General features: G+C 47.3%; 1 protein-coding gene across 1 annotated transcript in view; it reads left to right on the plus strand.

Moving 5' to 3' along the window:
- Positions 1-327: 327 nt before the first annotated feature.
- Positions 328-17,405, plus strand: part of CCDC12 (coiled-coil domain containing 12) — a 46,410-nt gene continuing 29,332 nt past the window's right edge. Inside the window, exon 1 of the mRNA XM_031044594.2 lies at positions 328-470. Within this exon, the coding sequence (XP_030900454.1) occupies positions 345-470 (126 nt within the window). The 5' untranslated portion in view covers positions 328-344. The remainder of the gene's footprint in view (positions 471-17,405) is intronic.

Consider the following 17,405-nt stretch of genomic DNA (forward strand, 5'->3'; position numbering starts at 1 on the left):
CAGCAGAGCTGCGGGGGGGAGAAGGTAAAAGGGGAGGTGGGAAAGGTAAAATGCCCCCTTCCCATAATCATGCCCTCCAATCAACCCAACCGAGCCTTGCGCGCCCTAGGAGAGCGGGGGAATAAACTTAGCAAGGTCACAAGAGAATGATTTAGGGGCTATTTTGCCTTATATTTGTTAAATCCCATTTCATTTTAATGTTTTTATGTGCCCCCCCCCCCGTTGAACCCCACCGCCGAGGCTCGCCGATCGACGTGCTCGGCGCTCGTTGGGTTGGATGCTCTCGGCGCTCGATGGGCGCATGCGCGCTGCGAGTTGTACGGCGCATAAGGAAAAGGGGAAAGATGGCGGCGCCCGGAGTTGGTGTGGAGGCGGAGGAGGATGCGCCCGGCCTGGTCTTGGGGAGGCTGGAGGAGGAGGCGCGGCGGCGGCAGGAGAGGCTGCGGGCTCTGAGGCAGCGGACGCTGCAGGTCGGCGAGGGGGTGGCGGTGGGAGGTGGAGGGGGTGATGGTCAAGAGTGGGCCTCTGTGCGTGTGATCTGAGGTGGGCCTGGTGGCATTGGGCAGGGAGAGAAGGGATGTGGGGGTCAGAGGGTCCTCAGTGGGTCTGCAGTTATTTGGGATGTGGGAGGGAGAGAGTGTGGAGAGTAGGTTTAGAGGTGTGAGGAAGATTAGGTAGGGACAGGAGCATCTGAGGGTAGGTGGGGGGTTCAGGGGTGCTGAGGGGTCTGGGGCCCCCAGGCTGGGCATAAGGAGGAGTTCAGGTTATGGGGTACTGGGGGTTTATGGGGCCAAGCGGGAAGGATGGCTGGTGTCTGGTGGGGTGTGTGGCAAAGCAATGAGGAGCAGGCTGGGGTAGTGAAGTAGAGGGGGTCTCCTGCTGTGGGGAAGGAGATGTGGGGTGAGAAGTGTGCCAGAAAAAGCAGGGTGTGAGTGCTGGAGGATTTATGTGGTGGTCCTGAGTCTCCTTAGTCTTGTCTGTGGGTTTATGTGGGTTCTGTATGACTCCAGGACCTGCATGGCCTGGTCCTCGGGCTTCCTCTGGCTTTGAAGTTCTGCCTTTGCCATCGCTGGTCTTTGCTAATCCCCTCTCCCATTGTGTGATTAAGCCTCTTGATTTTTCCATGCTATTTCCCTCATTCGCTGTGTTTGCATCACATCTGACATCAAGACTACAACCTGGGTTTGGTAGTGAGGATGAAAAGATCTTCACCCTGGGGTTAATTAATAACATGTTACGTTTCTCTGGTGCTTTCTGGGCCTTCAGCTTCTCATCCATGAGATGCTGAGACCTCATTGCCTGTAGTGCAGGCTTGAGGATACCAAGGAACTGGCTGTGTTGCCAAAGACAGGGTCCATAAATGATGGTTTTCTCCTTGGATGTGTGTATTGTGGGTGGTGCGGCAGGCTCCTTGCTCAGTCGCGGGGGAATTCACTGTGGTTATTGTCAATCTTGTGTTGTAGAAGGTGCTGCTGGCAGCAAAACGTCTGGTATCAGTTATTAAATTTATCTGAAAAGTTTTACAATTGCTTGGATTCTCACCCAAAAACCTGTGGTTGTTTTCCCTGGTGTCAGTGTTGCCTCTGCAGATGCTGAGCTCAGAACATTAAAATGGAATTTTTATTTTGTTTTATTTTTTTTTAATTGAGGATGGAGTAACCTTGACAAACTTGGTCATTACTGTCTTGGCAGAGCCTGCTGAGGAAGGTGGCCATGCTCCAGTATGTCCCTGCACATCCTGGCATCGCTTGGTTCTCCTCTTTTGGGCTAGTAGGGCAGTGCTAGCTCTGCTCCTCTTCCACTGTGCCATCCTGAATTTGTTTATCCAGTTTAGCATGGCCTACTAGTGTGTGAAGATGTGCTGTCCCTCCACTGAGGGACCTTCTCTTGGGGCCACTAAAGGGAGCTGTGGTTTGGTGGGCAGGCCAGGTGTGTTCTGCTGTGGTTCTTGTCTTGAGACATACGTGATGATGAGAGAACTGAGCTTTATGAAGCAGGAGAGTGGGATACAGCCCTGTGACAACTCTTACCAGAAAAAAAAAACCATGGAAAAGAAAAGCTTCTCTTAAAAGAAAAGCTCTTTATTTTTTGTCCCATCTAGCAAATTTAGAAGGAGTGAGACATTATGGAGGGAGTCACGCAGAGTGCTGTTCTCATCTGCTTTATTGCTGCAGGGGTTTTGTTCTTAATTTTGGGTGAGATTTGCTGATGTGATCCCTGTGAAGGCTAATGTGGCTGTTCAATAACACAAATAGTATATCAGATGCAGTATCAGTGCACTGCACTCTCGAGGGTAAAGCTCCTGGTAGAGTTGTCCTGGTAAGTTTGTTGAAGCCTCTCTAAATCCCTTTTTACTCTTGGCTTTTGCAGCTTCCTGAGACAGAGTTCCACCATTTAATGACAAAACTACTTCCTTTGGTTTAAAACCCATTAAATGGAAGTTGCCTTGGGTGCTCTCTCACGCAGCCCTTGTGAGAAATAAAATAATCACTCCATGTTCTTGTTTATGAGTTTGTAGTGTGCTTGGTCTCCCTTTCAGATCCAGGCTGTGGTCTGTGAAGTCTGTCTTTGTACACAAATCTCTCTGAATCACCTCAGTGACTTTTCCTGGTGCCTCCTTGAGTGCTGGGATGCCCTTTTGCTGAAGGTGGATCAGGATGTGGGGCACTTATGGGTCTACAGCACTGGCATTTATTTCTTGTACCCCCCCATGTTCTCACACAAGTCTGTCTTCAACAGTCAAAAGCTTGTCTGCTTTTTCTAGTCCTGTTGGTCTCAACTGAGACCTTTCCACAGGAGCCTTCTCCAGGCTGAACAAGCCCAGCTCTCTCAGCCTGTCTCCATAGCAGAGGTGCTCCAGCCCTCAGAGCATCTCCATGGTCTCCTCTGGATTCACTCCAACAGCTCCACTTCCTTGCCGTGTTGGAGGCCTTGGAGCTGGATGCAAGTCTGCAGGTGGGGTCTCACCAGAGCAGAGAGGGAGAATCCCATCCCTTGACCTGCTGGTCATGCTGCTGGTGATGCTGCCCAGCACACATACTGTTGTCTCATTGCTCAGATGTCATTTTCCAACCCATCTGCCAGCTGCTGCTGGATTTCCTTCTGAGCAATTTCACCTGCAGCTGCTGTCATCTACCCAGGCAGGTCTTTCCCAGGTCTTCTGTGGTGCTTGTGACAGCCCAAACCCTGGCAGAGGGCATGAGGGTCGAGAAGAAGAGGGGATCCTCTCCTGCTGCTGTGGAAAGCTGCTGCTGGGGTTTGCAGGTGGGAATGTGCTGCGCTTTTGGCTGTGTTTCTGTTTGAGGAGCAGGTACTTGAGATGCAGCAAGGAGCCTCCTTCAGCACAGGACTTCTCTACAAGTTGCGCTGTGTGCTCAGTTTTCCTGGGAAGGTGATGCTTATCTTTTCGCAAATCAGTGAGGAAACATGGGGTAATTAATATCCAGACACATAAAAACTCAGAGGATGATCCTGTGCTTTCTGCTTCGCTTACCCGACCTGTCGTGCCACGTTTTATTGATTGACAGCAAACGGGCTTTTACTCAATAAAAAGTGTTTGACTTCTGGGTGTAATTTACATTTAAGAAACATCAGTCACTGCTTGCTTGTACAAAGATTCTTAGAGCAGTCTGCAAGCTCTCAACCTCAGTGCACAGCCTTGGCATCAGCACAGTTTGCAATGTCAGGGATCAGGTACTCTATCAGAGAGGCTGTTTCCTTCCGAAACTTAAATAACATTGCCTTTCAGTAACAAGACATTAAATTGCAGACTCTGACTCGTTGGCATATTGAATATTACTTCCTGTTCCGGCAAAAAAAATACAGTTTTGGATTGTGTAACTGTTATCTTGGTTTGCAGGCTTTCCTCTCTTCTTTTCTCCTTCCCCAAATATCTTGCAGTAGTTGCTTACTAAGCTTACAAGCCCTGAGGGCTGCTGCAGTGGCCAGTGAGCTAAGGGGCTGCTCGTCTCAGAGTTGCCAGTATGGAGCTGAAATGTCTGACCCCCTAATGCCTCACATGATGCTTCTGAGCAACCTGGGTGTTAGGCTATTGTCTGAATACATTTTTACTTCTTTGGGATAAGCCTGATCCATGTGGGCTCAGCCAGGATGATGTTTTTTGTTGTGGTTTCTTTTTTTTTCCTCTGGGCATTTTTGCAGTTTCTGTGAGTACAGTTTCTTTTGAGTTTCTTCAAAAGAATTGTGAGCAGCAGGTTGAAGGAGGTGATCCTGCCCCTTTACTCTGCTCTCATGGGACCCCACTTGCTGTACTGTGTCCAATTCTGGTGTCCCTGATATAAGAAGGACATGAAACTGTTGGAGTTAGTCCATAGGAGGCCAGAAAGATAAATGGGCTGGAGCACCTCCCATATGAAGACAGGCTGAGAAAGTTGGGGCTGTTCAGCCTGGAGAAGAGAAGGGTCTGGGGAGACATCTGAGCAGCCTTCCAGTATCTGAAGGGGGCCTACAAGGTTGCTGGAGAGGGATTCTTCATCAAGGCTGTAGTGATAGGACAAGGCACAATGGGCTAAAACCTACAGAGGGGAGACTGAGATGAGATCTGAGGAAGAAGTTCTTCCTTGTGAGGGTGGCAAGGCCCTGGCACAGGTTGCCCAGAGAAGATGTGGCTGCCCCACCCCTGGCAGTGTTCAAGGCCAGGTTGGACGGGGCTTGGAGCAACCTGGTCTGGTGAAAGGTGTCCCTGTCTATGACAGGGGATTGGAACTGGGTGATATCAAGGTCCTTTCCAAACCAAGACATTCTGTGATTCTATGAAAGATCGCATCTCCCTGTTTTATATGCCCCCAAAAATCTGAAACCAAGGAAAGTGAATCCAAAAATAAAAACCCCAATAAAACAACTCCACAGTATTCTGTTATCTGGAAGCCATTGGAAGGTGATGTGGGAGCAACCTTGAAGGTAAGCTTTCTGCTGTGCCAGAGGAGAGGAGCCTCATAGGGAAGTGCTATAGTCTCTTAATGTGGCTGTGCATATTTTCTGCCAGCTTATGTTATATAAAAAAGCCCTTCTGAAGCTGGTTGCTTGTGAAACCGATGCTTAGCTCATGTTTTCATTGCTGCCTTTTATTAACAGGAAAACCCCACCAAGTTTTTGCAGGGAGCCTTGTGAAAGCTCCCGCGGTGACATAGATCTTTCAAGTTTAAGGTTGTTTTTCTATGTGTGTTTTAGGAAGCAAATGGTTTTAGCTCCTGAGGTCCTTATGTGGGGAAAAGTGGGATGGGCTGTGCAGACATCTCCAAAATGGTGGCATTGGAGTTAAGAGCTAAAGAATGGGATTCTTCATATGTCTTTTATTTTGCAGATCATTTGGGCAGTAGAAGCTGTGTGAGGGCTGGACTGGTCAGTAGCTCACTCTTTGCCCAAGGGTTCTTGTGCTGATGCTCATGATGCTGCTGAGGCTCATCCTCACAGTATTGTGTGGTAAAGCCCTGCTTATCTTCTCTGTCTTTTTTTTTTTGTCTTGCCTAATGCTGAAAATCAGATTAAAATGTTCTGTGTGTGTTTCTCAGAAAGACTTTTTTTTTGTTTTTAGCTGAAGAAAACCTTTAACCCAATTTATGCTTCTGCTTAGCACGACTGTATTTGGTTTAACAGTTACTGACTGTCACCTAACTATACACTTTGAAGTAGACTCATAGAATCCCAGAATGGTTTGGGTTGAACAGGACCTTAAAGCCCATCCAGTTCCAAACCCCTGCCACAGGCAGGGATACCTTCCACTAGACCAGGTTGCTCCAAGCCCCATCCAACGTGGCCTTGAACACTGCCAGGGATGGGGCAGCCACAGGTTCTCTGGGCAACCTGTGCCAGGGCCTCGCCACCCTCATGGGGAAGAACTTCTTCTCTAAAGTCTAATTTAAAATGGGAGAGCAAGGTCTCCTGAACCTCTTTGAAGGTACCTGGCTGGAGGTGACTCTGTGTTTGCACACACTGAGGTCTTGCCAGTGCTTGCTGGAGCAAGCAGGAGCATTTTGACCAGCAGTGAGATATGCAAAACCATGGGTATTTTCAGGATGGAGACCTTGTGTGCAAAGTTTCAATGGCACTTTGCAATTTTCTGGCTTGAAATAAAGTGGTCAGCAGCATGGTGTTTCCTGTGAAAAGCTGACAGCACCTGCACTACCTCAACTATAAAATCATTGTCTTACAGATTGGACTGAAGCTTTTGGGGAGATTTATCTGCTTAATGGAGGGTTCAGTCCAACACAGTGTTTGGAGCAGAAAGGAAGTCCTTGTCCAAGATAAGCAGTCATTAGATAGCTCTGTTGATCCCCACTGGCTGGTGTACGAGGAGCTATTGTCCCTTCCCATCTGGAAACAGGAATTTTGTTTCAAGTCCTCTTCTCAATCTGCAAGAAGCTGTATTTCCATAACCACAGCTTTCTGCTGAGCAAGTTGATAATTAACTGTTACTTGTATTTATGTATTTATGAAATGCTTGTCTGCAGGTTGCCCTTGAAACTGGTTCTCTGATGCATTCCCATCTGCTTGGTTTGGACTTGGATGTGAAGTCTTTGCTTGGCTGTGGTGTGTACTAAAGTTTATCTTGCTAAAAATCCTGTTAAAATCACCATGTAATGTCAGTTCTTCCAGCAGGCACATCCTGTGATGCGGCTGTAAACACCTTTTAGATTGGAGCTTGCATTAAAAATATTGAGGTCTCTGCAAAACCTTAACTGATTTTGGGATCCATCTGTGATAAGGAAAACTGGTTAAAAAGGGTGGGAGATGGAAAGGTCACAGACTCTTTAGTTGGTTCATGTATCCCAGTGCAGTGTGTGTGTGATCTACATCTACATACAATCATCTACAAATGATTTAGGGAGGAATTTTATTTTAGTTAAAAATACCTATATTTAGTATAGGATTTGATAGGTTTTCCTCTGGATTGCACCAGAGAAGCATAGTAGTAGTGAAATAAAGTAGTACGTACATTATCTTTCTTGCAAGGAGCTAAGTACTTTTCCCACAGCTACTTATTTTTAGCAACAGATATCTGAGTAGAGGAGCTGTCGTCTTGGATGCTGCTTGTAACCAGGGTCTGCTCCTTTGATCCAGCTACTGAAATAATCTTGTGTGTGGCTGCTATTGAAATGAGAGGAAATACTTCATGGCTGCCGGTGGCGTGATACGGCCGTGGCACGTTGCTGCTGGGTTAATTTGGATGACAAGGGAGAGGACGGTGTTCAGAGGAAACTTCCCAAATTCACCTTTGCAAGACTGCAAGCAGAGAGGTTGAAGGCTTGCTGGCTCAGGCTGTCAGGCTGAATGCAGTTAAAATGTTGAGAGGAGCTTTGCATCCACTTCTGACCTTTCCCTGCCAGTTTCTAGGGTTTCAGGGAGTTTTTTTCCCCTGTTTCAATAATACAGCTTGTGGCTGATGTAGAGACAAAAAAAGGCAGTGAAGTGCCAATGCGTGCAGGGAGGATTTGGATGGCAGCATGTTGGAGATGGAAGGGTAGGCAGCAGAGCCGGACTCATCTGATGGAGTGGCTCTGTGCTAGGAAGACATGTGGAGCAATCCTTTTTTGTTTTGTTTGGCTCTTTAATGGGCTACGCTGTCCTGTCTGAGGCTCAGCAGTGCAGGAAGGATGGGCCAGCATGCTTGACATGGCAAGGAAGCATGGCACAGTGGGAAAGGATGAACTATGGGGAGATGTAAAGCAAATTACACTAAGTAGAAGGGAGGGAAGCTTGAGGTGCAGTACATGGCCCAGCAGAATGGATTTGCAGCCCAGAAACCAGCCATGTCCTGGGCTGCATCACAAGCAGTTTGACCAGCAGGGTGAGGGAGGGGATTCTCTCTGCTGCGCTCTTGTGAGACCTCCTCCCTGCAGTCCTTCTTCCAGCTCTAGGGCCTCCAACACAAGAAGGGTGTGGAGCTGTTGGAGTGAGCCCGGAGGAGGCCACAAACATGTTCCAAGTGCTGGAGCACCTCTGCTATAGAGATAGGCTGAGAGAGATGTTTGAGATGCTGTTCCTTAGGCTAAGACTTGTACAGGCAGATGCTGTAGGCAGAACTAGCTTGACTCAGACCCTCTTTTTCATATTGCTTTTGCCATTGCTAGCAGGCACTGTTGCCACTTGTCAGACTGCCAGTGGATCAGCCCAGCAGAAGCTGGCACTTGGAGGCAAAGATCTTTGAAAAGACCATGCCAGATGTTTTCCTCCTTTCAGTACATAACCGCTGCGATATAATAAACCCTGTCAGGAGCATATCTTGTAAATGGGGGCTGGCTTTCCTAGGAGAAACCAGCAGAAAGTTTGAGATCTGATTTTTTTTTTCCTGATGCTCATTAATTTTAAGTGACTTCTGCATCACCATGATAGTGCACAGAGGGTTTTTCTCTTTTCACCTGTACCTATAAAAAAGATTAAGCACTCGTTTTCAGCCCAAACTAGGCAGTGCTAAAACCTCAGCTCCTTTAATCTACCACTTGGTAGCCCCAGCTGTGCTGTCTGGGTTGCCTTTTTGCTGAGACCTTAGGATGGGAGCCGTGGAAATAATAACTGACACGAAGCCTCTTTTTATCCATTGCTGATAACGTGCTCATGCCAAATGAGTAGGAGCTCCAAAGGGTAATGCAGAGCCGGAGGGATGACTTGTGGTAGCGATACAGATGGTGTGTAAGCTTTCCATTGGGGAAATCTCATTTAGCCTTCAAATGGATAAGCTTGTCTCTATCACTGCTTGTTCTTTACGTTATTTAAAGTACCTGTTGTGAGTAGCTTTTTATTTTTTAATAGAAGAACCTTGTTTTTGCAGGGATGCAGTGCTGGAGGGATTGTGTCTCTCCTCCCTAGCTCCTGGCCCCATTGGCCAGTTTCATGCTGGGGTGATGAAAGGCTGATACTCTGTAGCTATGAGGCCTTTCCAAACTTCAGGAAAAGTGTTTGGATATCAGAAGATGACTGGGTTTTTTTTTTACACACTACTGAAAGATTCAGTGTGAACTCAGCTTTTACCAGCTATTAGGGAACCGATTTGGGAGATTTGCTGTGAAGCTGAACTGTGAAAACAATTTTGATTGGAGTTCCTGTTTTATTAAACCTTGGAGAACATACCCAAGAGTCAAATCCACAGGAGAGCAGGCCTGAATGTACAATTCCTGTGGGAATTTCGCTTGGCATCTCTTATTGAAGGAAACATACGATGGTTGTTACTGGGAAGGCAACATTAGTGTGATCCTGAGCTCTTTGTCTTTGTAAATTGTGATACCGTTCAAGGTGCTGCTTGTTGAACAGTGTAGTTAAAGGTCAGTTTGAAGCTTTTCCTCCCATGTAAGCGTTTGATTCCCTTTCAGATTCTATTTTTGAAGCTTTTAAAAGCTTTTCCTTTATTCAAATTTGGTTCTATTTCCTTTGACAACTCCCAGCATCCTTTTGTTTTTTTGTCTTTTTTGTTTTTTTAACTGGGGCTTGACATTTGTTTTCCTGGTGCCCTCAGTTCCATAAATACAGCAAATGCAAATCATCCCGCTCCTCAGATCATCTAGTGTAAAGCATGACCCTTTCAAGGGTAATGTATTTTCATCTGGAAGAAAGTAATTTGAAATACAAGTGCCAACAGGGAAAAGGAGCTTCTGTGTGAACTTTCAGGCAGGCTCCTTAAGCTGCAAATGTGGTGCAGAAATGGGGATCCAAAGCTGATCTAAGCAGCAAATGCATTCCTGAGAGGATTTAGGACAGCTACAAAGGATATTGTTAATAAGCAAAAATCAAGTGACCTTTAGTAGTATGATGGGAGGCAGTGAAGGGCAGCACAGCACCTTGAATGTGCAATCCAGGCTGATAGTGAGGACGATACAAAGCATCTGAAGCCGGAGGGTGTTTGCCAAAAGTTAGGAACAAGCTGAAATGAGAAAATCTATTCTGTAAGCACCCAAATTTCACCCATTTCTTGCAGCTAATGCAGCTTGTGTGAGCTTGCGCAGCCCTAATGACAAGACATGCTGCTCTTCCTTTAATTTTATTGTCTTTCCTCCCTCCCTTGGGTTGCAGCTAGCTTTGTGCTGAATATGTGGCAGCTCCATGTTCACACTGCTTTGTGTGAAACAAGGCACAGAGGTGAACAACAGAAGTGCCAGTGGGTCTGTGGAGAAACTGGTGTTTCGCCCTGGCCTGTGCTGTAAAAATCCAGGTGCTTGGGACTGCTGGGGATTTTGTGCCAAGGTGATAGAGGCACCTAAAGGAAGCAAAAAGTGGATGCCTTGTTTCTGCTTGCTCAGGTTCTCTGTCAGAATAGCTTAGGGAGAGCTCTCAAAAAATGTTTAGTTGCACTTAGGTATAAAAAATAATACCAGAGAACAATAAATAATCCAAATAATGAGACCTCTGCTTTGAAATGCCACAAAACCAGCACTGTGAAGTATAAAGTGGCTTAATAAGCATCCTTTGTCTGTAACGTTTGAATTTCCAAGGGAGATGAGCAGATGGTTGTGCTGTTGGCTTCTCTGGAAAGGCTCGTTGTAGGCATGTATTGCCCATATAATAAAAGAGCATGTACATGTGTATCTATATCTGTTATGAATTCCTGCATTAAGATTCCACCTTCTCTGTCCTTGCAGGCTTCCCTCCCTTTATTCAGTTGTGAAGTGGGTGGTGTAATACTTTTTCCTGTCACTTAGGGAGGAACAGTTGTATGGGAAAAAGTCCTCGCTGGGGTAGTATTTAGCATTTACACTCATAGACAGACCTTATCGTGCAGCTGTATTCTGGATGTACAGGCTTTCTTTGTCCTTTTGCACTTGGCCTTGCTGCTCTTAAATTCTGGGAAGCATTTGATTGCTGCAGCTAAATAACAGGATCCACTACTAGGTAATTTCCCAGTGGAAGACCTAGGTTCTCCTCTTCTTTTAAAACAGACTATCCGGAGGTTCAAGGGGATGCTGCTTATTTTCCAAAAGAGTCTGTCAGCAAAACCAAGGAGATCATCAGGTGGGAGGCAGCTGCTGATGTGGGGACTCAGCTCAGCAGGGAAGATGCCTTTCTCTGCACTGAGCCTTCATAATGCAATAACCTAACAAGTGTAATAGCTGCATAGCTGTTTCTCATGCTTCGTTGGCCAAAACGCCCTGAATGAGGCCAGAAAAGCAGGAACCTCTGAGGCTTGTACATCCGTTGTGCTGTGTTTGTATGGCAAGGAAGGGTCTCCCACCTGCTTCTTCGCTCTGCATCCCTGCACCGGTGCTAAGGCTTTTGTGGCTGTATCATTTCACTGGGAGGAAAAAATGTCTTTGGCTGCAGCCCAACCTTTTGTTTAATGTTGCTTTTACTTTGCAGCCAGATCGCTTCCCTGCTCCTCCACGCCTGCCTGTGCTGGCAAGAGAGAGGTAGGTGGGGGAGGAAGGGCACAGAGCTGCTTGTTTCCTTTGCAGTGCAGCTCTGCTGTGTTTTCCTGCCACCACTGTGGATGAGGAGCCTTTCTGCCTGGTTTTCCAGGCTGTCTGGGAGAATCAGTCAGTCTGCAAACACTGGTGGACTCTGACCGAAGCCTCTCTCCTGTTGCAGACTGACCGGTGCGTGGCCTGGCAGCTTGGCTTGCTGCTGCCCTCAGTTTTGTTCTTTTCTGCTTGTTTTTTATCTTGGTGGAGCAAAGCAGCCTTGCATTCCTGAAAGCAAAGTACCAAGTGGCTGAGAAAACAGTTGCTGTGGAAACAGACCGTATTAAAGTTATTACAGCGAGACTAAAACACACACTTTAGGGCTACAAAGGCTTCATTCCTATTCAGGCTTTATTAGGAAAGTAATAAACCATCACAGTGGTGTTCAAGTGGCTGGAGATGGAAGCCTGCAGACAAAATGATTGTGCTTCCATCAGTGACTCGCGCGCGGTGGGCGGCCAGGAGCAATTGGTCCTCTAACCTTGTGAAAGGTTCCTTAAAACTCTTCTCTCTGGTGTCACCCCACTGTTGACTTTGAGACAATAAGGTTCTCCAGAGCTGTGTTGGTGTACTGCAGGATCTCGGGTGATGGGGAGGATGGGATCAAGGGGGCTGGGATGTTAATTTGGATTCAGAGTTTGCTGGAGATGTGGGTGTTTCTTGATGCCTGTAGTGAGGTCCCAGCTCTGGTGTTGTGTTGCTTGATTGGTAGCCACAGGGAAATCTGTTGACAATAAAATGTGAAGAGCGGTATATTCGGAAGCACTCAGTTTGTCTTGCTGGCTGCTTTGGCTTGGAAGCCGATTGTGTGAAATACATGTTTTGTTTTCTGTTTTCTTTAAGCGCTGGAAACCTTTTGTGACTGGTTAGGAAAGGGAAAGGCTGGAAAATAAGGTGGTAGAGGAGTGCCAGAATATCATTACTTAACCCAGTGCTCTGCTCAACACGAAAGGTGGGAGCTAAAAGTGGAAGTTTCAAGTGACTCACGTTTAGGCTATGCATTGCTGATGACAGTTCTGTGAAATAAGGAGCTGTTCTTGCTCTTGTAGAAAGGTGGGTCTCTTTGTTTCTTCTAAGGATGTGCACATTTGATGGTTATAGTCAAGGCTCGAATTTGTGTCTGCTCATTCACAGCTCCCTGCTGTAATCACTGGAAACAGTGACAGTCACAGCTGTCTCCTCCATGTGCGCTTTGACAGGTTTTATGCAAGGGAGCCAAATAAATACAAGTATTTTGCTTCAGTTGTAGTTCCCAAGATGCTGCCACATAGACATAAGCCAGCACTACTAGAGAAGACAGTGGTCCTGCTTTTTCTGCTCTCTCTGCCCCCAGCCAGGTTACAATGAACCCAGCAGGAAAAAGGAAGCACTTGGTTTCTCTCTGCTTCAATTCCTGGTTCACAGGGAAGCCTCGTGAACAGGAGGGGTGGGAGAAGGGTGGCCAGACTTTGGATTAAGGGCTGGTTTTTGTGTATGTGCGAGCCTGTGGCAATAGGCTGGAGTTGATCAACCTTTCACACCCATCTAAGTGGATCCTACTGTGGCCGCATTCTGTCTGTAGCTGCCTGCACTGGCATGCATTTGACCCTCCCATGAACTGGTTCAGGAAGCTAACTGGCTTTTATTTTACTTCTTTCCCCTTTTGTTTGGTTGGTTTGGTTTAATTTTTTGTGGGAGAGCGAGCCCTTGAAGTGGTTTCCTATGGGGTGAGGTGAGCTCTGGTAATGGGAAGGTGTGGCTGGTGAGGATGGACGGAGGATGGAGATGCAGTGGGGCTCTGACATGATCACCTTGGATGGGACAGGCAGCAGGATGGCAGTTCCAGCGAGGCCAGCCAAAAGCAGGCTTCTCATGGGGCCAGGGCTGGGGCTGACAGACTGGGAGGCTAGGTGAGAGGTATTTATTTATAAGGTTGTGACAATCAGCACCCAGGTATAAATAATGGAGTGTGATGGGATTATTTTTGAGTAAAAGCACATCAAGCTGGCACAGAGGCATCCGGAATAATAATAGAATCAGGGAATGGTTTGGACTGGAAAGGACCTTAAAGCTCCTCCAGTTCCAACCCCCTTCCATGGCCAGGGACACCTTCCACTAGACCAGGTTGCTCCAAGCCCCATCCAACCTGGCCTTGAACACTGCCAGGGATGGGGCAGCCACAGCTTCTCTGGGCAACTTGTGCCAGGGCCTCACCACCCTCACAGGGAAGAACTTCTTCCTCAGATCTCATCTCAGTCTCTCCTCTGTTAGTGTAAAGCCATTCCCCCGTGTCCTTTCCCAACATGCCCTTGTCAAAATCTGCTCCAATTAAATCAGTTAAATGCTTGATTTAATGAATTTGAAAAGCACTTTAAACAGGTTTACCTGCAAGTACTTTCTGTGATGCAGTGCTCTGTTCACCCTTGGGAGATGCTGGCCTCCCCCAAACTTGCTTTTCTTCAGTACACCCATCTGTGTTACTCTGATGGATAAAGTGCAGCAGGAAGCTGCCAACCTGCTACAAGTCAGGCAGGGACCTGCAGAGCTGCTGGGAGCTGGGGGAATCCCTCCTGTCCTGTAACCAGCAGCAATTAGTAACTAGCGGCACAAAAGCTTTTCAGTCCCTCACTCTTGCCTGTCCAAAAGACGGCGGTTGGAGAATGACATAATTGACCTCGTCAGCAAAATGCATCAAATGTTGTGAGGTCAGGGTTACTCAGCACAGGCGCCGAGCAGATGGATGGGTAAAACATTTTGTTCCGCACGATTTGAGTGTTAATCAGGCTGTGCTTGATTCTGGGAATCCCTCTGTGCCCATTCCCTCTTGCAGTCTCACACTTCGATGCAAGTGGAAGAAGAGACTTCCTTCTTTCCCATGTAATTTCTGCTTGTTGTGGGTGTGTGGGGAATTTGGAGACAAGGCTGGCAAAAGCTGTGTTATGCCTTTTTTTCTTTTTTTTTTTTCTGAGGGAACATGCAGGGCTTCTTTCCTCTACCCACAACAGCAGTACTCTCCTTCTTGCCCTAGAGCTTTTCCAGAAAGGTGGAAGTTAGACCTGATTATGGGACAGCATGTCTGTTGGAGCTGTGGTGTGTATCCTGTGGGTGTGTACTGCAGTCCTGTGTCCAGCTCAGGGGCTCCTAACATAAGAAGGTTGTGGAGCTATTGGAGCAAGTCCAGAAGAGGCCATGAAGATGCTCCAAGGGCTGGAGTACCTCTGCTATGGGTACTGGCTGAGAGAGATGGGCTTGTTCAGACTGGAGAAGGCTCTGGGGACACCTTAGAGCAGCTTCCAGTGCCTAAAGGAGCCAACAAGAAAGCTGGAGAGGGGCTTTTGACAAGGGCAGGTAGGGACAGGACAAGGAGAAATGGCTTTAAACTGACAGAGGGGAGATTGAGATGAGATCCAAGGAAGAAGTTCTTGCCTGTGAGGGTGGTGAGGCCCTGGCACAGGGTACCCAGAGAAGCTGTGGCTGCCCCATCCCTGGCAGTGTTCAAGGCCAGGTTGGATGGGGCTTGGAGCAACCTGGTCTAGTGGAAGGTGTCCCTGCCTGTGGCAGGGGGTTGGAACTGGATGAGTTTTGAGTTTCCTTCCAACCCTGACCATCTTTTGATTCTGTGTCTGAACTCATCCTGCTTCATACAGTGAGCCACTGCTACTTCTCTTTATGAAGGCAGAAACTACTGTATGAGCATTCAGACCATGATGCTCTTTCCTGGAGGTACGTGCAGCAGTTCTGCCCATGGCACTATGGAATTTCTCTGAGCAGTTTCTCAAGGAGACAAGTAGCTGAGCTTCTCGGTGACCTCTTATTGAAGAGCCCTTAATGCTGCCTCCCATTAGGTGTTTCCTCTGTTCAGCCCATTTTCCATTTTGGGTACTTATGCTAAATTTTCATGCTGTTTGTCAGTGCTATGTTCGCTGTTGGGTCCGTTGTCTGAATTGCTGGTGTGCTGTTACCACACTGCAGGTGTTTCAGCATCTCAGGTGATGTCTGAATGAACAATTAAACATTTATAAAGGTTGTCAGAGGCTTTAAAGAAAAAAATTAAAATAGAGACGCTCATATTTGATGATTTTCAGAAAAAATAATGCAAAGCTCAGGTTTTGAGCACTTTGTCATCTTCTTTATGCTTCAGGCTCCTTGCAAAAGTGAAATGATGCTGTTCTGCCCTGAAGTGAGTCTCAAGCAGGTCAGGGCTTCAGGTTCCAGCACCAGGCAGAGGTCTCTGTTATTGCTCAGTTTGAGGAGTTAAGGTTACAAAGTTTGATTGAAAATACTTGTCCTTAGCCAAAAAACATTAGTCCCTGAGCTGAATTTTCAACCTAATGCTGAAATGTTAACTGAAACTCTGTAGGTGCTTTGGGTGGATGTAGGTGGCTTAGTGCTGCCCCTCTCCTGCCATCAGAAGGAGAGAAATAGTTTTTATATCCAAAATAGTGTGGTCAGCAGGTCTAGGTTAGTGGTGAGGCTGCACTGGTGAGGCTGCACCTTGAATACTGTGTTCAGTTTTGGGCCCCAGACTATAGCAAAGACATTAAGGGGCTGGAGTGTATCCAAAGAAGCAGGTGAAAGGTCTGGAGCTCAAGTCTTGGGAGGAGTGGCTGAGGGAACTGAGGTGTTTTGGCCTGGAAGAAGAGAAGGCTCTGGGGGGACCTTATCACTCTCTGCAGTATCTAAAAGGAGATTGTAACTAGGGGGAGTTGGTCTCTTCTCCCAAGTAAGAGGGGATGGCCTCAAGTTGCACCAGGGGAGGTTTAGATTGGATATTAGGAAAATAAGTCTTCACCAGAAGTGCTGTCAAGCATTGGAACAGGCTGCCCAGGGAAGTGATGGAATCACCAGTCCTGGTGGTATTTAAAAGGCATGTAGATGTGGCACTTAAGGACGTGGTTTAGTGGTGGCCTTGGCAGTGCTCATTCACGATTAGACTCAATGATCTCAGTGGTCTTTTCCAACCTAAATGATTCTATGATCCACCACAGCCCAGCGGAGGATTGCAGCATATGGAGAAAGAGGGAAAGGTTCAAAGGTGGATTTGTGTCTGTGTTTCTGTGAGAAACTATTCTGTTTTTCAATCAAGGCTTTTGTTCATGGCTAGTTTGGTGCATGTCTTGAGGACCCCTGTGGCCATAACCTTGGGTGAATCATGGAAAAGAAGCTGCAGTTGTTAATGCCACTTTTCCCAGTGACCCCCAGTCACTTTGGTCTGGGCTGTTGTTGCACTGCCTGTGAAACTGTTGAGCTGTTTGCCCAGCCTGTGTTCATTTAGCCTCACGGCATTCTGCTTAGGTGGTTTCCAGTCGTCCCAATTTCACGATGGGGAAATTAAAATCTCGTTGCTGAAATAATGTGTGTTGTAGAAAGCCTGAATGAATGGCTGTGTGCTGCTGGGCCATCCGTTTGCTACATGAACATAAGGCTGCTGTTAGTTGTAGAGGAATTGTAAAGTTTAGTTCACTTGTAACCTCCAAGCAAATAACATAAAAAACTCATGAACACTGGGTGGGCTTGGTGATCTCCATCACTACACAGGTTTCCCCAGCATCTTTCTGCCTGGGTGAACAAAGTGGAATGCAGGAAAGCAACAGATGATCAGAGAATCCTAGAATAGTTGGGTTTGGAAGGGACAAGGTTGTTTTCTGGGCTGCAAGTGCACACTGCTGGGTCATAGGGAGCTTCTCATGGACCAACAGCCCCAAGTCCTTCTCTTCAGGGCTGCTCTTCTCAGTCCAGTCTCCCCCAGCCTGTGTTTGTGCTTGGGATTGCCCCAACCCATGTGCATGACCTTGCACTTGCTGTGTTGACCTTCATGAGGTTTGCGCTGTCCCACCTCTGCAGCCTGTCCAGGTCCCTCTGGATGGCATCACTTCCCGCCAGCCTGTTGGCTGCACCACACAGCTCGGTGTTATCGACTTGCTGAGGGTGCTCAATCCCACTGTCCATGTTGCCCGTCAGGATGTTGAAATCCACAGCCTGTTGCTGGAGAGCAGCAGCCGTGCTCCGTTACGGTTGGCT

The sequence above is a fragment of the Melopsittacus undulatus genome, chromosome 1, assembly GCF_012275295.1.
Source record: "Melopsittacus undulatus isolate bMelUnd1 chromosome 1, bMelUnd1.mat.Z, whole genome shotgun sequence".
Classification (NCBI taxonomy): Eukaryota; Metazoa; Chordata; class Aves; order Psittaciformes; family Psittaculidae; genus Melopsittacus; species Melopsittacus undulatus.